At 34.5% G+C, this 21454-nt stretch overlaps 2 protein-coding genes across 2 annotated transcripts; both read right to left on the bottom strand.

Moving 5' to 3' along the window:
• Positions 1 to 5052: 5052 nt before the first annotated feature.
• LOC135844736 (uncharacterized) lies at positions 5053 to 9915 on the bottom strand. The gene is made up of 2 exons (XM_065363062.1): positions 9680 to 9915; positions 5053 to 6643 (listed from the first exon to the last, which is right to left on the bottom strand). The coding sequence occupies exon 2, from the start codon at positions 6632 to 6634 to the stop codon at positions 5075 to 5077; it is 1560 nt and encodes a 519-aa protein (XP_065219134.1). The 5' UTR covers positions 6635 to 6643; positions 9680 to 9915; the 3' UTR covers positions 5053 to 5074.
• A 4359-nt stretch (positions 9916 to 14274) lies between these two features.
• Positions 14275 to 21075, bottom strand: LOC135843990 (uncharacterized). Its single transcript, XM_065362063.1, has 2 exons — positions 20941 to 21075; positions 14275 to 16660 (listed from the first exon to the last, which is right to left on the bottom strand). The coding sequence occupies exons 1-2, from the start codon at positions 20941 to 20943 to the stop codon at positions 14636 to 14638; spliced, it is 2028 nt and encodes a 675-aa protein (XP_065218135.1). The 5' UTR covers positions 20944 to 21075; the 3' UTR covers positions 14275 to 14635.
• Between the last annotated feature and the right edge of the window lie 379 nt (positions 21076 to 21454).

Raw genomic sequence — 21454 nt, 5'->3', positions numbered from 1 at the left:
GGCGAGAAATTCAAAATTTGACTATAATGATGTGTGATATGTCGAAATGTATGTTTTTGAGGATGTAGATCACGAATTTGACAATATTTTTTTCGTAGGGGTCAATGGTGGGGGCTGAGGGGTGAAAATGGTTAAAAATTCAAAATTTGACTATAATGATGTGTGATATGTCGAAATGTATGTTTTCGTGGTTGTAGATCACGAATTTGACAATATTTTTTTCGTAGGGGTTAATGGTGGGGGATGAAGGGGGTGAAAAATTCAAAATTTGACCATAATGATGTGTGATATGTCGAAATGTATGTTTTTGAGGGTGTAGATCACGAATTTGACAATATTTTTTTCGTAGGGGTGAACTGTGGGGGATGAAGGGGGTGAAAACGGTGAACAATTCAAAATTTGACTATAATGATGTGTGATATGTCGAAATGTACCAAGTATAAATAATTCAACTGAAAGTGAGTAATTTTCATCAATTTACTCAATTTTAGTTGTTATAAAGTCATTATAGAGGTTTAATTTACGTTAAAACTCCGTGTTTTGCCTACTCTGCTACATAAATAGGAATAGAACAAATTTTTGCACGTAGATGCACGGGAAATCCAGGGGCTAATACTGAAGATAGTGTATTTCAAGATGTCATTTGCCATTTTTGCCCCCGAATGCCCCGGCGACCTCAACAGTCAATTATAGTGAAAAATCATGGTGAATTTTGTTTAAATGTTACAAATTTTTTCTTCCAGGGACTTTGACGGCTCTCCAATAGAAAATTCTCCATCCCCCATACTTCACCTTTTCTACACCTTCAAAAACATACATTTTGACATATCACACATCATTATGGTCAAATTTTGAATTTTTCATCCCCTTCATCCCCCACCATCAACCCCTACGAAAAAAATATTGTCAAATTCGTGATCTACAACCTCGAAAACATACATTTTGACATATCACACATCATTATGGTCAAATTTTGAATTTTTCACCGTTTTCACCCCCTTCATCCCCCACAATTCACCCCTACAAAAAAATATTGTCAAATTCGTGATCTACACCTTCAAAAACATACATTTCGACATATCACACATCATTATGGTCAAATTTTGAATTTTTCATCCCCTTCATCCCCCACCATCAACCCTTACGAAAAAAATATTGTCAAATTCGTGATCTACAACCTCGAAAACATACATTTTGACATATCACACATCATTATGGTCAAATTTTGAATTTTTCACCGTTTTCACCCCCTTCATCCCCCCCAATTCACCCCTACGAAAAAAATATTGTCAAATTCGTGATCTACACCCTCAAAAACATACATTTCGACATATCACACATCACTATAGTCAAATTTTGAATTTCTCGCCCCCTCGCCCCCTCATCCCCCACCCCTACAAAAAAAATATTGTCAAATTCGTATTCTTCGACCCAAAAAACATGAATTTTGAATAAAATTGCATATTTTCGGACTCAAACGCAAAAAAACAAATTTGGGGGCTTAAGGTCCACAAAAAAGGGGGAAGCGTACACCGGATTCACCTGGACACTCCAAATTCGTGTTCAGCGTATCAAAAAACCCCCGAGTACCAAAATTCAGCTTGTTATCAAACTTTTCCCTATCGTCGTAATTAAAACAGTGAAAAAAAATTTGATCGCAAATCTTGGAGTCAAAACTCACATTTGCCATTCTTTGTCTGGATATTAAAGCAGAAGGGAGCTAGGTGAAAATCAGCCAACACACGGAATCGTGTGCTAGTAGCGCTATCTAATGATTCATTTTGGTATTATAAGTTTTTTCAACTGGCAACACTACTAACTCAGTTTTTCGCGTTTTTCTCAAAATCGTTTATGGTGGCAAATGTGAGTTTTGATTCTCAGCTCCTCAATTCCAGGTTCACTGTAGGGTCATTCCATGTCAACTCAACCAACATTTTTGAGTCATGTCTTTCGATTTCGCTCAAATTTTTTTTACAATATATATCCATCCAGTCACTTGGTCCCAGCCTCCTCAGGGGGCGGGGGGGGGCTTCCATTATTTTCACATTGTCTCATGGTACTCAACTTTAACAGCCCATTTCTCCAAAACTATGATACTTTGATCAAAACTGATAGTACAGTTCGAAAGGGCATTGCATTTACAACTTTTTTAGCATTTTGAAACTTTCAAAAAATGAAAGTTGAACTTTCAAATTGAATGTTAAAATTTCAAAATGGCGCTGTAAGTGGGAGCTACCATTTAAAATTTTGAAAAAATTTCCATAGATGTACCTTTTGATGCTTTTTCGAAATATTCAATTTTCGAGATGGGATCTCTTAATGGAGGGGAGCACCCCCACCCACAATTTGGGGCAAAACTTTCGAAAGAAAATCTGGGGCATGTGATACATCGAATTCTATGTTTTTGGTGACGCTGAACACGAATATGACGTCAGATTTTTGATAGGACACCACCCATGGCCCCCAGCACCTCCCCAAAGGGGGTAAAAGTTCAAAAGTGTTTTGTACGTGCGACACATAGAATAGTATGTTTTTGGTGACGCTGAACACAAATATGACGTCAGATTTTTGATTGGACACATCCACGGCCCCCAGCACCTCCCCAAAGGGGGTAACCCCCAAAAAAAGGATTAGGTACATTCATTTGACACATGAAATAGTATGTTTTCGATATCGCTGAACACGAATATAGCCATAGTTTTTTACAATCGACCTCACCCATGGCTCCTAGAACCTCCCTCAATAGGTAAAAGTCCAAAAAAATTGTTGGAGGCCGTGGATGGGGTCCTATCAAAAATCTGACGTCATATTCGTGTTCAGCGTCACCAAAAACATAGAATTCAATATATCACATGCCCCAGATTTTCTTTCGAAAGTTTCGCCCAAAATTGGCGGTGGGGTGCTTCCCCTCCATTAAAAGATCCCATCTCGAAAATTGAATATTTCAAAAAAGCATCAAAAGTACACATCTATGGAAATTTTTTCAAAATTTTAAATGGTAGCTCCAGTCCAAATTTCATTTTTTGAAAATTTCAAAATGCTTAAAAAGTTGTAAATGCAATGCCCTTTCGAACTGTGCTATCAGTTTTGATCAAAGTATCATAGTTTTGGAGGAATGGACTGCTGAAGTTGAGTACCTCGAGACAATGTGAAAATAATAGACCCCCCCACCCGCCCCCTGAGGGGGATTGGACAGCACATTTTTGAAACTTGCAATTCTCACCAAATTTCATCAAATGAAGTTGGAAAGCGGAAATTCATTCTGCAAACTAATTTTAATACGCTATGAAGTCGACTGTAAGTAGATTTCAAGCCGCTTTGTAGTCTTCAGCGAGTTTTTGGAAATTGCTGGAGCCTCCAGTAAATTTTTGAAACTTGCAGTTTCTACAAAATTTCATCAAAATGAAGTTGAAAAGCCGAAAGTTGATTCGGATAGATTTTGTGGCATTTTTTGAAAAACAGAAGTTTCTAAAAATCTGCTGGAGGGTCCAAAACGGATTGAAACTGCCTGCGATCCACCTCAGAGTAATGTAAAAAAATGGGGTGTCTCTGGACGGGGTGGTCGGTTAGGCGCCCCTCACGGATGCACGAAATGGGCATCTCAAAATTTTTATCCCCTTCCCTTTAAGAATCTTTCTCGACCTGTTTTTTTTCAGGTTCGGATACTTACTTGAATGTAAAGCGCTAGTGCAATTGATTTTTGCTTTTGTCTTTTTATTCAATTTCACGAAAATTAGTCAACCTGATAGGAACAAAACTAAATACTTATAGGTGTTTTTTTTGGGGGGGGGGCTTCAAATTTGCTAACTATGTAAAAAAAAAAAACAATTTTCCCGATAAAATGACGAGTTTTTAAAGTGAAATAAAAGACGAAATGATAATTTTGGCAATTGATATGATTCACATTATTATGGTATAGTACCTAAGTAAGTATAAAAAATTGTTATTTTCCATTTTGAATTTTTTAAGCTTCAAATATGGTATTTTTTTAGTTTAAGAAAGAGATAGAAATTGGTTCGAGCGAAACGAGGGCAAATTTGAAAAAAAAAAACACAGAGGTCCAAGTCAACCGAGAGCAAAAAATTTTAAAAATATTTATTTTGAGAGGTAAAAAACAATGTGTTTTTGTGATGACTTCATTTTTTTGACAACATAATTTTAAAATTTGAATGTACCTACTTGATTAAAAATTTCGATTTTTAATTAAAAGGAAAAGCAAACTGACCCAAGCGATGCAAGGGCAAAAGTTTGCAAAAATTTATGTTTTAAAGAAAGTGAAAATGGTATATTTTTTTGGATTTAAAAATGGCTTCAGCGCCCCCTTCGTGTCTTGGAACTCTCCTGCGATCGCCAGGTAACATTATATAAACCAGTCCGCCCAGCTGATTCGCTACCAAAAGGTTTTTTTTAAGCATGAAATCTCCTTTGCATTTTTTATACTGATTTTTTAATTTTTTTAAAAATGGAGGAAATGCTTCCCAACTACTTTAAGGTCGGCGAGTCCAAACCCGCTGTCCATTAGGAACGTAGGCTCTTCCTTCATCAAAAAGTCGAATTTCAAGTGCTCAATTGAAGTAGGTACCTACTACCTACCTAGACGATTTTTGAAAAATCGAATGACTCATTCTCTACGAAAAAATAAAAATCGAAGAAAACTGCGATAGGAGTTGAAATCTGGCCTACTTACTTCCGGTACTTCGATTCAAATTTCATGAAACAGTTTAAAAATCGGCCTTAAAATAGTTTTTTTTTAAAACAAATTTGTTTACATTTTCAAAAAATTTGTCATGAATCCAAAAATGAACGTTAGACCCTGAAATTTTGGTTACCGAGGTTTTAGGACACGTTCTTTCGATTTATTTTGGTTTCATTCAAATCGGAGAGCGCCAGTTCAAAAAGTTTCCTTGTCAGCATCAAACACTTAAATTTGGTTTGTACTTATCTACAAAGCAGTCAAATTCTCATCTCTTCTTTTTTCTAATTTTCAAAACAAATAAAAATTTAATTGCTGGAGTAGAATAGACCTGTATGTATAGCAAGCAAATTGCGAAATTTTCTCAAAAAACATTATATTTCAGCTAAAAATACAACCTGTAAATATCATTCGCAAAAAACGTATAAGTCTTCGAGGCCGGAACCGATTATTACGTCGATTAGCATTCACCCTATTGCGGAATTCTCTAAATTCGCTTATTCCAATATCCAATTTTCTTATACATTCTGCTTGATATTCGCGCCATTCTTCTTCCGGACATTTGGGTTTTTTTCGTGGAAAATAATACTCCACCACTCGACGCTGAACATCGAGATTTTTCTTCCTTTCTTTATAGCAGAATGTTAAGTAATCGTCCAACTCGTAGTAGCATCTTTTCTTAATCAACTCCAGACAATATTCCCTAATGAATTCAAACTCACCCATTGTGTGCTCTTTAAAATGATCTATTTCTTTCGGATCCATGCACATTTCCATCAAATCTTTCAAATAAATCGGACGACTGCCTCGAATCAACAGATTCCAATTTTTCTTCCAGAACTCATTCCTCATCTGGCGACTGGCATCGGAGATTATTCTCTTGATGAATCTTAAATCACGAGGAAGTTTTCTGAAATTCGATCCGTAATAATCGAATAATTCGGAATCGTTGAGAATATCACGTAAACAGGATTGTTTCAGTCGAGGTGGACACCGGTTCCATATTTCGATAGATGTGGAGACTAATTCTTCATCCATTGGTTGCTTGTATTCAGCTTCGAAGGTTAAAACCCAGCGAATAAGTTCCTCGAAGTGAGCCTTGTTTATTCGGTCCTTCACATAGGTCCAGGTTTCAAGAGCAATATGCTGACTATCCGGACAACACAGCAGATCGATCATGATATCGCAGCCGAATTCGCAAATCACGTACTCTAAGCGAGTCTGATCCAATAAAGGCAGCAGTTTCCTCGTATAGAAGCAACTTTTATGAGATATGATCGTCGATATGACTAGTCTTTGTTGATCCGGCTGTCTGGCCTGATTGAAGAAATACTCGATCGCGGACCAACGATCGACTTGATGATTTTTTACAATACTACTGGGTTCTAATCGGGCATCTCGAGATCCGCGAAGCGACTGTTCCCAGTAATACAGCATAGGATCTTCATCGTACGAGTACCTAGCCCAGAATATTTCAGGAGGCAAGGTGCTTCTGATTTCTCGTACGTTTTCGGCTAAACAGTAAACGCAAGCGATTCGATATTTATTAAGGGGCGATAACCTAGGCCATGTTAACATATCGCGAGCGGTTGAAATATCGTTGATGGTTCCATCGATGTTCCAAATGAGTCGGTCGAAGTATTTCTTCAATACGTCGAATACGATGCTTTGCCAGCAGAAGATCCGACAGCGGATATAATGCAGCCATTTCTTTAATTGAGAGCGAATCGCGACGATATCTTGATCGATCGAATCGGCCAGCATTTGCGGTATTGGTAGCCTGTTGTCGAATTTGAACGGCGATGGTTTATCGAAAAAGGTGCGCTCGAACGAGCCATCGATGATTTTATCTTTCCACAGGTGTTTGGTTATGGAGATGGAAGTGATCTTTTTCAAAGATGGTGGGCTGGAGTGAAACACCAGGGGGTTTATTGAAGCCATTGGGTTGATCTGAAAATTCAAAAAATAAAGTAAATTAATGATATGAAAAGTTTGAGGAACTTGGTGCTAAGAAACGTCCTCCCTCTTTAAGTTAATAGGTAGATAGGTAATTGGTAAATTCAAGTTTTTCAAATTATTTTTTTTGTTTTTTCAAAATAGGTAATTTTTTTCCTTTTATTTTCCAACATGGTAACTTTTTGAACGCACATCAAGCTAAATTGAGAGAGCACGTCTTAAAACCTCATTAATCCGAATTTCAGGTGCGCTAAAGTTCATTTTTGGATTTTTGGAAAATTTTTGAAAATTTTTAAAAATTCAAAAAATGCTCTTAAGGACAATCTGTTCAAATTTTTAATGAAAATATATAAATTTTTGAGCAAGGTGAACCATTATTGTCAATAGGGAGTTCTTCAATTCAACTGCTTAGTGGTTTTGGGTCATTCTGGAGCCTCCAGCGATTTTTTGATTTTCTCCAGAAATTTTAAATCGCCCTAGAGAGGGAAAAAATTACCATCAGCTTACGTTTGGTTGATGCTTGTGGGGCATCCTATTGGAAATTTCAAGTGGTTACTAAAAAATTCCAAGAGTGTGAGTTTGAAAGTAAATTTTCTCTTTACAATTTTGTAAATTCCAGAAAAAGTGAAAAAATTCAATTGTCAGAAAAGGTACACACCGAGCAGGATTTTCGACAAGATATTGTCTGATGGATCTACCTGATCACCTGACCCCCCCCCCAAACCTCAATTCGATCTTTTTGAAGTCTCCAGCTGGCTTTCAAATCTCACTGGAAGTCTACAAGGACCAAAAATGAACTTTGGCATCTACCACTTTGGTCAGTATTTACTGGACATCTTCTTGATCTTTTTAGGAGGCCACTGAGCGAATTCCAGGAGTGTGAGTTCAAAACTGTACTTTTGAGTTTTGACCAATTTTGTACCTTCCAGATTTGACTCGAAAACAATCTTAATTTGACCTTTTTGGAGCCTCAAGCGAGTTTTCAGATTTTTCCAGTAATTTCAAATCGCTCTCGAAGAGTCAAAAATCAACTTTGGCACCTATACCCTTGATCAGGGCTTAAAGGACACCCTCTCAACAGTTTTCGTTTCACAGTTACATTCTTCGACATTTTTTTTTTCACTTTTTCTGGAACTTAGCGATTTCAGTTTTTTTGTCAAAATTGTCGAGAAATGCATTTTTTTTGTTTGCTAAAATAACGATAAAAAGTACATACCTACCTTGACTTTTTTTTTGGTCAAAATTGTCAAAACCTCCCATTTCTTGTCAACAAATTTTAGAAAGTCTCATTTTTTGTCAACATTGACGAGGAGTTCAAAATGATGGCCAAAATTGCCTACAATAAGTAGTTTCATTTTTTGGCTAAAGTGTCCAATATCTGTTCAGTTTGATATTTTGTAAAAATTTCAAAAAGTCCTACTTTTTGTCAAAATTTCCAAGAAACTCCTGTTTTTATGGCAAAACATCGAAAAACTGTACATTTTTGCCTAAACTGCCCAACAAGAGGGAACCTTACCAGTGTGCAATTACCTATTTGACCCGATTTTTTCAAAAGAAAGAGCTATGGACCATTGGGGTAATCCACCACGAAATTTATTACAGCCCAACTACCAAAAAAAAAAAAAAAAAAAAAAACAGAACATTATAAATTGAAAGTTTTAGTTTTTATTAATTTTTAAAAAGGTTGAACTAGGTATTTTAATATCTACTTTTTAATAAAGAAGCGAAATTTTTCGGTAATTTTTGGGAACAAAGTAAGAATTTTTGCAAGTTTTGACAGAAAAAAAATTGGGTAAAAATCCAGATTCCTACAATAACAAAAAGAAGGGCTTTTTTACAATTCATGGCAAAACGTGTTTTAAAAAACAGTGACTTCTTGGAATTTTTTGCAAAAACCGTTAATTTTTAGCAAGTTTGTTAAAAGTCGAGAATATTTGAGAATTTTTGGTAAAAAAGCGAGACATTCTGGATGATTTGTCGAAAAACAAGAGTAAAAATCTTTGGTAATATTGCTACATAAGAAGCAAGAATTTCAGTCAAAAAGCAAGACATTTATTTGACAATTTCAACGAGAAGCAGATATTTTTGAGAAATATCGGTAAACAATTTTTTTTTTCAAATAGTAAAACTTTTTGGCAGTTTTTAGATAAGTAAAAAGATTTTTAGATATTTTTTAGAAATTTGAGCATTTACAACTTTTGGAAACGTCTGAAACTCGACCTTTAACCAGAAAAGATGATTTCCGAAGATATCTTGGAATTAAAAAAATCTTCCAAAATTACTATTTTGTTGCAGTTTGGATATTGTTGGCGAGAGAGGGGGGGGTATCTTAGAATAGGTCAACAATTTATACGGAGAAATTTTATTTCAGAGGTAACCAACATTTTGGCCTCGTCTTGACTACATTTCAGTTATTATCCGATTTCATCATCCTATATAGCGGAGGTTTTTTCATTCAAATACATACAACTATGTAGTTAGACCTTGGAATTGAGTTGTTGTATGCAGTTGTTTTTTTTTTTTTTAATAAACAAAATTCAAAATTTGAACATTTACTCATTTGTAGTAAAACAGTAAAAGTATCGTATCTCTCTTTAACTCACAACTCAAACCTTAGCGATTTTGAATATTGCAAAAACACCAAAAAATTGAAAACACCATGCATGACGTGACTCTTTGTTATAAAGTTTTAGGAATATGAAACGTTCTAATTTATATGTAAAGTACATCTATTTTTTGAGGAAGACTTCTCACTACCTCTCAATCTTGAGTTAGAAAGAGATGTATATACAAATCATTAAAATAATTATAGGTAGTGTGACATTTTAATTTCTGCTAAAATTAGATTTATTTTGACCTGAACAGACAATAAATTAATAAGTACAGAAGAGGCCTGATTGGATCTGGTCAGATCAAATAAGATGAAAGATATGTTCGGATTTGATCTATGATCTCATCCAACTTTCTCATAAATAATTTTTCTAGTTTTCATTTCAGTAATGATGTACCTAAGTAATGCTTCTGACTTACCTAGGTATATGTATCTACTCGCTGGAGAAATAATCAATAAATAAAATTCACAAATCACAAATGTATTTCACGAACTATTTGATACTGATGAAAATGAAATACAACCATTATAAAAACGCATGAAAAATAAAACGTTAAGCCTAAAAGTTACAGGACAAGTTGTCGAATAATTAGGTAGGTAAGGTACATATCGATAACAAACGCTGTCACCATACGATAGGTTAGGTTTTGTTGTTTCTTCTAACCTAAATGCATCTCCCCTTCCATAAATCGTAGTGATTACTCACATTCGTTTCGTTGGTTCGTTCTGTTCTAAGAATGTCTGAAAACAAATGATTTCGATAAGAATGGGTGTTTTCAAAAATAGTACAAAGTCTCATTTACTCGTACTCATTCTCAGAACAAACACAACACATTGTAAAAACGCAAGTAGGTATATTGGATTTGGCCAGATACATTACACGAGTTCTACATAAATGCGAATGCTGTATGCTAAAATAAACTACGAGTACAACTACTTGTGGGAGGGGGAGGAGGGGAGGAGGTGTCAACCAAAAATTTACCTACTTATATGAGAAAAGAATAGGTACCAATTTTGCCGAATAAAAGCCTCAAACATGGAATTCTTTCATTTTGTAGGGGAGAAACAAATTAGGCAAAGAGAACCGAGGTCAAAAGCGTTTGAAAATTTGTATTTTAATAGATGAAAGAATAATGTTTTTTTATGCGAGGATTTTGATTTTTTTGGCTTCAAAGTTCTAAAATTTGAATGATTTTTTTTAGAAATTTTATTTTTAAAAAAAGACCCAAAGGAATGGAGGGCAAAATCTCCCGAAATTGTCACAGTTGTCAACTTTGTAAGGTGAGTGATTCACCCCCTTCCCACTACCTCAGTCTCGCCTCTCTGACTAAGCACACTCAAACCAACTTGATCTATGGAATCATTGTCTGCAGTTGACCATTCACAGTTTCAATATCATTATTGACCGAGAAAATGGTTCACCTGGATTCGAAAAACATTGATCTAGCCTGATTACTTCCCCAAACATCTGTAGTATTTGAGAGAGGCTCTCAAGAGATTGAAGAAGGAGCTGAAAAGTCAAAAAACCCTCATCGATTTAGGCATACGTCTTAAGAATTCAGTTCTGCTGGTTCAAATCCTATGTTAATGTGTAAATCATGTTGAAGTGTGTAGCCTAGCTGTTGATGTTGTTATTTGTTTGGAACTAGAAAACTCAGTAGTGTGGCGGAGGCTCCAGAGTAGCTCAAAACAATCGCCAATTGATTGGGAAGATGAAAAAATGATAAAAATGAACAATAAAATTCAAATTTCTGCTTCTCATAACTTAAGCTTAATGATGAATTTGTCAAATTTGTGGATGACGATTTTTTCATTTTTTTTTCAAAAAAGATCACTGGAGAAAATTGTGAGTTCCACTCAGTAAACTGATTTTTAAAATTAGTTCTAAAATCAATAGAAAAAGCCACGATGAGAGTAAAATCTGAATTTTTAAGAAATCAATTAATTTTTTTATTCCATTTTATGACAGTTTTTTCTCAACTGAAATCCAAAAATCCGCTGGAGGCTCCATAACAAATCAGACCACCACCAATTGATCTCAGAGGGTGAAAGTGAGGTACCTATAAACCAAATTTTACCTTTCCTTTTCAATTTGGTCAAGTTTTGATTTTTTCATCGAAAATATGGTTAGGTACAAGCTTAACATTTTAAATAATTTTCAAAAATTTGCCAAAAATCGAAAAATGAAAATTATTAGCTGAAATTTGGCCTGATGATGTTAGAATGTCTTTCGAATTCACGCAGGCTGATCCAAAAATGATCGTCCTACTTCATGTGAGGTGTCACGTGCCAAGATCCCACTTCAGAAATGGGCAGCTTTCAATCCACTGGAAAATTATTGAGTCGGATCAGATCTGAACATTCTATGGATCCAATTTGACCTTATGTCGGACCAAAGTTTATATTTTGATCGGATTAGACCTCTTGGACCGGATTGATCAGACTAGCATATTAGATTTAACTTGAACTAATCACTTCAGAAATCAGATCAGATTGGAACAGACCAGATCAGAATATTGACTGACCTGATCAAACTTGATTGACTGAATCGGCCCCGATCTGATCAGATCCACACATTCCCCAGATCCATATTATAGATCTGATCACAGCTCATCAAATAAGAGTTTTTCATCGTATTAGATCTGTTCAGACCCGATAAAATTCAATCATTTTACTCCGAAAAATTTCGTATCCAGCACAAAAATTATTAACCGTTGAAGAAAAATGTGTCTGTTTTTTTTTTTAATCAAAATACCTAAATGCATGCCCAACAGCGAGCCAAACAGCAGGTATACTTAATATCAATATCTAAAAGCGGCATTCTCATTAATAAAAATTCGCAATTGAATATTGATAAGATAACGAAACGAATCTTGTATGAATGAAGATAAATTAAGCAGGAACGCGTGAAAATTATTTATAAATTACGAAGCTATTACAGAGTGTAAAAATTATCAGCATGGATGATGAGTCATGATTACGATATTGAAAATATGTAGTTGGAATGTAGTGTGATTATTCCGGTCGATTATAATTAGAAAAATAAAGAGAAATACTCATTTTTTAAAAAGAATTAGGTATCAACAGTTTTTCCCACAATTTTATGGGAGAAATGGGAAGCGGTATAGCAATAAAATGAATTCGTTAAAAACGCTTCTTCAAAACTGGAGCTTCAAAAAGGGTACTTTGGGGGAAGGGGATGTAAAAATTCATTTTTTTAATACATATTAAAATCCCATTTTGAAAAAGCCTTTTAAAAGTAAGAGGACATTTTCGTCCCAAAGAATTAGTTTAAATCATAAATTCTCGAAAATTTTTCAAAATTCGGATCATAAAATAGAAATTGCTTGAACATTTTTTGAAAAAAAAATCATTGGCAAAATCTCATTGACAGTGAGAGAGGGCAGATTGCCTCCACTGCCGAAGGTAGTGCATATATTATGAACCCCTTATATTGAAAATATTGGTAACGTCTGAAATACTTTAGAAATAGGCTAAGTACATTTATACAGTTGCGATGTACTCGCGCATATAGGGCTGCGCACCCTTCTTAGTTTAAAGGGTTCGCGGCGCCTTTGACATTTATAGCCCAAGATAGGGATTTTGGGCATAAATAAAGAAAGTCACATAAATTCACCAATTTATGTGTAAGTGAATGTACTTAGCAAGTGCGTGATTGGTCCACCACATTTGGGGGTGGGAGATTGACCATTTTACGCTGCTTTTATAATACTGATCTTCGCATCCAAGAATTTTACTTTTGGTTCGATATTCGCGATAGTTGGTTCTTAAGTCAATGTTAACAAAAGATACCATGGACGCGCTCCTTTATAGGGGAGGCCATGGTATAGTCCTTCAATTTATGCCATCTCGCGCATGGTTAATACTAATGAATAATCCTAGATTAATCGATCTTCCATCGATTAATAACGAGTGTACCTTTTTGGTGTTGGGGAATGCACCCGGGCATATCCTCATTACGCAAAGTGCTACAAGTGCCTCTTTTGGTTAAGTTCCATCGACGCCCTTAAGTATTAGGTGGGCTATAGAAGAGATGGAAAACATGTACAGTTAAAGTAAGTGGTGCTTGCACCTACTTCGTTTATTATTAAGCTTTTTTCCCATAGAAGTGCAAACCTTGGTGTCGAACTCTATGGTGACCAAATCATGTGCTTTTCGCGTAAATATTATTTATGTGTCTATTTTCGCCTATCCTATTTGTTGTGTCTGATAGGGTAAAATCTTATTATTAGGATTAATGTCTCTTTCTCAATGACCCACATCTTGTATATATGTTGGGGTCATTCTTATGTTTAAATTCATCTGGTTACTTACTCTCTATCAAAATTATAAATTATTAACTTTCGATGAATTTATGTACAAAAATGTAAATATACTTAGTAAGCATCAAAGTGTCTTGTTTATTACGTATATTCTTTTAAATGATGTATAGGGCAGATAGAACAAACTACCGCCCGTCTGAGCTATCTAGGTATTGGCAAATATTCCCCGCCTAAGGAATATTTCAAAAATTAACCACCAATGATAATAATTACCACCATTATCACCCTCAGGTAGTGATTCTGATCTCCCCTATATCAACAGTTCCGAATTTTTGATACTTTTTATTCGTAATTTTGAAAAAATGGAAAATGACTTCAGAATGAATAGGTACTTACCTGTTTCTATTTTTTTTTCTATTTCAAATTGTACAAAAAATGTCATCTCAATGTCCAAAGATTTATAGAGGAGACTGAAAATTTAACCCTAGCCATGGGATATGGCATAAAAATGACCCAAATTATAACTTTCCACCAGAAATTTTCTCAAATTTCGAATTTCTTTTGGAAAAAATATAGAAACCTATCAATTAAAAAATGTAAAAAATTCGCCAAAAATTAAAACATACACTTCAGTACTTACTTGAAATTGGACCCGGGGATAGAATTTTGGACACTTTCGAATTTTTTTCTGCCACATTTGGGATGCTTCTCCAATGGAGGAATGAATTAAGCCCTTCATTTTCAATTATATTGGTACCTATTGTATTCATATGGTGGATATAAAGAAAACTAATCTGGATCTGTCGTTAATAAATTTTTTATTACTATCAATACACGAGCTAAACAAAACATTATGTAGGGTATAAAATTAAATTATCAGCTTCATATTAATTCAAAAAACACAAACAGGAACATCGTACAACTTTCTAATCATTCATCTAGGAAATTACATAAATATTTATTTTAGCAAATTAAATTGAATCACATTAGGAAAAAATAGGGCCAGACGAGACATAAAAAAAGCCCACCTTTTTTGACTCATTAGTTTACCTTCTCAGTTGTCTACTTTTTTTAGACTCACCAAGCGTTCAGTTAAATACCCATTTTTGAAAAAATATTTCGAAAAAAAGAACTCAAACTGAACAAATTCAACTTATGATCATCTTCAACTCGTCGAGAGGAATTCCGAACAGGTTTACCAACTTTTGCAACATATTGCGACATCAATTCATCAAATCTCAAAATTGACTCTTCGTCACCATCAACAAAACACCATTTTTTCAACTTTTGAGCAAACTTTACATCATGATCGAATCGATACTTCAATTTAGACCCCCTCCACAGTACTAATAATTCGAGAAAAGAACGAGAAAACTGGCGTTTCACATCATTCAATTCATCGCCATTTTTGAACACCATTTCCACGATTTTCACCACATCATCAAAACCATCACGAACATCCGAATAATACTCGTGTTTAATATTGGCAGCGAAATTCGATATAAATATTTGTTTCATCTTCGTTGCCGAAGATAAATCATTTTCAAAAGCTTGGTCTATAAATTTACTCAAATTATCCCAATGATTGATTAGAACCTTCATAGACAAATAATTATACCGAGTCCATTCCTCTTTCAGCAGCTCTTGTTTGAACTTTCGAGCTGCAAAATCATCGAGCGAAAATATTTCCAAAATTTGGTTCAATTTTTCAAATTCCTGTTCCAGAAATAGAATCCGACAATGTGTTCTCATCGTTGGAGATTCCATGATTAATTTTTTGAACTCTGATCTATCATCGGAGTTTGGTAAGCATACGTTGAGTAACATATTCAAGGAACGAGGATCGCACCAGTAGATATTAATGTGGGGTTTACCGAAAATCAATTTTTTTCTATCAGACAAGGGCATAGTTTGAAAAAATTTGTACAAGAATTCTGATACCATAGGCAAATTGTAACTCGCTAAAAAGAATTTTTCAACGAATTCGTCAGATTTGGTCCGAACGACAAAGTTTCTTTGATGATCATAGGCTGTATCCCATATTTTATTCAATGAATTAATTGCATTTTCATTTTCCTGCAACAGATCACTTACGATTTTAGCGAATTGTTCCAAAGTCATTTCATCTCGAGACTTTCTCCATGCCCAAAAAGCACATTGAGACGAAGTGGGGTATATCGAGAAAAATACGACGATGGTTTCAGCCTTTTGGAACAATAAATCATTTTGTTGTTTGGAAGACATCGCGGAAATTATTTTTTCCAAAATAACGCAGTTACGTTCACTTCCATTTCGTAAAAGACACCAAGAAATCCAATTACCGGCGATTCTAACTTGATCTTCATCGTCATTTAACTGATTCCAGAAATATTCGTTGGCGAAGGTGATATTGTATTTGAATTTCATGGCAATGGCGAGTTTCAGTGAAGCATAGCTTTCATCTGAGATTTTACTCAGGTCATTTTTAAGATAACAAATCCAACGTGAACGGATTGGATCCGTATTAAAATCCGCTTCTGAAATAAATTCCAACGATAACGAATCCAAAGAAACTTTCTTGATCTCATCTTCCATGAAGTATTCACACATGACAAGAAATTTCTGCATTTCAGTCAATCTACTGGTATTCAATACTTTTTGGACGGTTTTTCGATGATCGATTTCACCATTCATTGACCAAACACACCAGTTCGGATTGATACCAAGGATTTGATATTTACGTCTGAGTGGTATACCAGGAGGAAACATCAAAGACTGAAATTGCAACGCCCAATCCTGCAACTCTTCACCGAGCTTTTTTAGGCAAGTTTTCAACATGTGGTCAATACACCGAGGAGTTCTCAAGTATCCTACCAATTCTTCGGCGTGTTTCTCGTAATGAAAATTGAAGCTGAAGATGCTGAAGGAAGGATCAACTTGTTTTGGTTTTTTTTCTTCAAGTACGAGGTGGTCGAGGTGTTTCGAAAAATAGCTTTCTAGTATTGTCCCAGCGACTCGGTATGAAGCTATTTCTTGCAAGCTTGGTACATTGTAATGGTATACGAAACGATCTTCGTGACTCTGGACGGTTTCATTTTTGCAGTGTGTTTGTTTAGGAGTCATCTTGCCCGGGGTAATCTGAAATTTGAAATGTTTTTCGATTATTCGAGATATTCAACAATTTGTTTGATTATTTTTGAATAGTTTTGAGTACAAAATCGAGTTTTCTTTTCAAGAAGTTTAAAAATTACGAGTAGGGTATCTCTCAATTTTTGAGCTCGAAATCTATTTTAAAAATGCTCAAAAACAATGTTGCCAAAATTATTTTCTAAAATAGGTACCTACCGAAAATTATCGTCCAATTTTGAGCTCAAAATTCTTCAAAAATGCTCAAAAAAATTCTGACGAGATTTTTTAATTTTCTCTCAAAATTTAGGTATAAGAGTCTATTTTGATTGGTTGCATGTCTCATTTTCAAAAATTCCAAAAATCATCTCCCTATTTTTGGCTCAAAAATTTCTCAAAAATGCATCAGGTATTTTTATTAGGATCGATCGTCAAAAAAAAAAGTCGGTTGACTTTAACCAAATTCAGCAGAGAGACCGAGACAGAGACCTTTATCTTGAGTTGAAAATTACTCAGAAAAAAATGCTACTAAGTGCCCTTATGGAGGGGAGATATAAGACCTCAAAGAGGGGTTTTAAAAAAAATAATCGTGTTTTTTCGATCTAGTAGTCCTTACCCATCCTGTTTTTTGAAAAAAAAAGTTGCACAGTTTCAAATGAGTAGGTATTTGAGATTCTACGATGATCTGTGCTATCGTCGTCGAAAACCAGGACCACTTTCAGGGTTCTACTGAGCGGTTTAACCCCCCCTTCCAATCTTTTTGGTACAAAACTGTTGAAAAGGCTTGAAAATCAGTGGTCATTTGGTTACTTTTTGGATTTTTGTATTTTTGAATTTTTTATTTTGCATTAGTTATGCCAAAATTCTGAATGATATTATTCCTGAAACAAAGAATGGAAAGCTAGCTGAAAGCTATAAGCTAAAAGCCGGGGATGTTTGGGGTTTTTGAAAGCCAAAAGCTAGCCAAAAGATTTATTTATTCAGCTTTCTTTCAGCTTTTTTGCAAATTCATTTAGTTCAATTTCATTTTTTTGAGTTATTTTTCGATTTTCACATTTTACTTTTCTCCTCTTTTTTTAGTTTTTTGATTTTTTTTCGTTGTGGTTGTGAATTTCCATTTTCCTTTTATTCGCCTCATTAGAAAATATTTAAAAATCCAAAAGCTAAAAGCCAAAATCTAAAAACTAAAAGCCAAAGGATTTTTGGAAGCTAAAAGCTAGCCGTTGAAAAGCCAATATCTAAAGCCAAAAGTTTCATCTTTCAGCTTTCCATCACTGCCTGAAACTGGAGACATATTTTGGAACGCAGTGGTGCCAACAACTTCACAAATTCGAGTAAAATTGCCAAAAACTTCTGTATCTATGGTCGAAAAAAACTCATAAAATGGTTTCAACTTTTTGAAATTGGGAATAGGTAATAATTAAGTTCGAAGTTTCAAAATATTTTCTCAGTTTCAGGAATGATATTTTTCAAAATTTTGGCACAATTTTTCGAAACACGAATTTACTTAATCAAAAATAAGCGATTGGCCAAGTTTCAACCTCTCATAGATTGACGCAAAATCTCAATTAGGTACTTAGAGTGTACTTGAGGGGCTTCGTGGAAAAGGGGCCTTAATAATTTTTTTTCACCGATTTTTACAAGTTCAAATGGACTTGATAATTTTTCCTACAAGCAAACATTTTCCAATTATGTTTTTTTTTCATGGAAGAACATTTCAATATCACTGAATAGTGAATATGGTGAAATTAATGCACAAAATTTTTTTCAATACATTCAAAATTGTAGAAGAAAAAAAAAACAAAAAAAAATTGACCAAGACCCCTTTTCCATGGAACCCCTCACTTTCATTTCGGACTGGACCATTTTCCCCAAAACAGGTTGAGTATGGGGTAAGTACAACGAAAAACCCACTATTTTTTCGAAAATGCCCCCTCTGTGAGGTCTCATATCTCCCCTGCAGGGGCACCTGCCGGACTAAAAAAATTTCTGAGTGACTTTAAACTCAAAGTCAAGGTCTCCGCTGAATTTGGTGAAAATTCGCTGACTTTTTTTCCTCAAGGTGATCATGATCCACCCTAAGGTATACTTTTTAAAATAAATAAAATTTCAATGGAATAATAAATTAATTAAAATAAGAACCTAATTAAAAGTTATAGAAATAAATTAATAGAAATTTTCAAAAATATTTATCAATATTTTTTCTTTTGGTATTAAGATTTTAGAATAATTAAAAATTCATGATTATTTTTGAAAATTTTGAAAGACGAATTTTTCAAATTAGATTTTTTTCGATCAATGGGATTACCTAGGTAGTTGCTGTTGTCAAATTTTACAAAATACATATACAGGGTGTTCTAGCTGGTGAGTCGATGTCAAAACTTCAGATTTGGGTATAACCAGGTACGACTTGAACAAATAAAACGTTATAGGTATGCCCATTTTTAAAACTTGAGAGGCGACCAAGCTTTGAAAAAAAATTGCGAAAAACGTATTTTTGATCTTGGAAATGGGTATTATTTTGGAAAATGAACAAATTTTGTTATTACGAATTTTTGTTCAACTTTAAAATTGAAGAGCTCTATTCCAAAGTGGGTTAAGTCTTTTTTAAAAAATGCACGTTTTACGGAGATTTTTACTTCAAAAGTGAGTTAAGTCATCGATTTTTCAAAGTGATTTTTTCAACAAGCAATTGTTCTATGTCCAAAGAAAGGAAATGTGCACCGACCTTTCGAAACAGAACAAATTTTAGCAACAAAAATTTAAACGAATTTTTTGGTGAAAAAAATGACTTATTAACTCACTTTGGAATAGAGCTCTTCAATTGAAGGGGGTAGAAATATTTTGAAAGAAAAAATTGAGAAAAACGTGTTTTTGACGTTGGGAATGGGCAGCACTTTGGAAAATGAACAAATTTTGTTATTATGAATTTTTGCCTAATTTTGAAATTGAAGGGGGTCAGAAATATTTTAAAAGAAACAAATATTTCTGGGCCTTTCAATCTCACGAGTACCTATAAAATTTCTCGTGAGTAATGAAACAAAATGTCGAGAAGCACCACTCATCTACGAGCTTTCCAGGAACCTATTCGTATTCCAAAGTTCCTAATAATAAAATGATTCACAAACGGACATCTGATGAATGAAAGCTCGAATACAGGCAACGATACTCGCTTACCAAGTAATTTGTTGTAATAATTCATCGATTATGGGTTTTAAATCTAAGATCAAGCTGTATATATAAAAAAAACATTCATCTAGCCCGGTGAAATACTTGGCTGAAAAAATGGTTGAACCCAGACATACCAATAATTGTGAACAAAGGTTTTTTTGGCGAATATTGTCTGGAAAAGTGTGGTGAACAACATACTAAAATCCCTAGTTCCTACTCCTGAAGTTAACCCCCTCTCCCCTCTCCCACAGTGGATCAAAGCCCCCCCCCCATCTGTTTTTTTTTCAAAACCTTCTGAAATACCTATCAACTTGTGAGTAAAATGAGCTCAGTGATCATTTCATCTCCTCTCAAATACCTATCAAATGAGCTATCAGCCAACTCCCTAGCCTCAAGGGGGGTGGTGCTAAGACCCCTCAAAGTGACGTGATTTTAACCTGTTCTAATTGAATATTGATCAAATAAAGTCAAACTTGGGGAATGGGATTCTTTTGAGACCTAGAGTTGACCCTTGGAGTGGGGAGGGTCAAATTTGAAAATTACAGAAAGGTCATTTTTTGGAGGGGTATAATATGGTCCCAAATGAATGAAAAGAGTTCAAAATCATATCAATTGTCAGTACCCCCATTGTGATCAGCATATCCAAATTTTAGCTTTCTAGGTCATCCCCACTCCTTTTAAGGAGGAAAAACCCGAAAAATAGGGGTAAAATAATAGGTTCATAATAATTAGTATGAAGGTACCTGCTTACTAGGTACCAGTAAAGTTCCGAGATTTTTTTTTTGTTTTTTGAAGATGAATTTCGTTTTTAGGCTTTTACTGAAAAAAATCCTCCTCAAAATGCAGCTAAGCATATTTTATATTGCAATACATCGATATCAATACAATAGGTATTTTTGAAAAAATGATAAATTAATCAGCATAAATAGGTATAAAAAAGGAACAAGAAAAGTTCATAAAAGAAAGAAAAAAATAAATAAAAATATACGCAGCGATATTATACAAAAAAACAGTTGAATAATTAGGTAGGTAGGTAACTTAAATTAAGTTTTAAAATGAGTAGGTAAAAATAAAAATTCGCTTCCAAATTACTAGATAGGTATGTAGGTAAATCAACTCACCATCTATGTACAAAGAATCGATGAAAATCCTGCATGAACGATACGCCTAAATCTTCGTTACAAGTAAATAAGTAGGTAGGTACCTGGGTTAAAGAATCACACCAGGGAACAAACGTTATTACGAACAAATTCGCGATGAATAAAACCAACTTCTTTCTAACTAATACAGTTCGCAATAAGTATGTAATATAAAAAATTACAACTAAGTACATTCATGTTATGAAAGTTATGACTAAGTCAATGAGCACCAGAAAGAGCGGCTTTGCCCGTGTATTTCTTCCGCGAATAGGAAGACGTATTTTCCAAAATTATTAACACATGAACATCGTTTTGAATGGGCATACGGATGCTCAATTCATTATCTCAAATCGCTATAATCGGTTGTGTTGTGTTGATAAGAGCATGAATAAGAATTCGCCAAAACATGTGCCTATATGCCTAATTGCCTACCGAAATCCACTACTTGGTCATAAAATCATCGTATGTTTATTATTAATCAGTGAATTTTTAGTCA

Source organism: Planococcus citri, chromosome 4 (assembly GCF_950023065.1).
Source record: "Planococcus citri chromosome 4, ihPlaCitr1.1, whole genome shotgun sequence".
Taxonomy (NCBI): domain Eukaryota; kingdom Metazoa; phylum Arthropoda; class Insecta; order Hemiptera; family Pseudococcidae; genus Planococcus; species Planococcus citri.
Note: the sequence above shows the minus strand (reverse complement) of the source record. Positions and strands in the feature narration are given on the sequence as shown.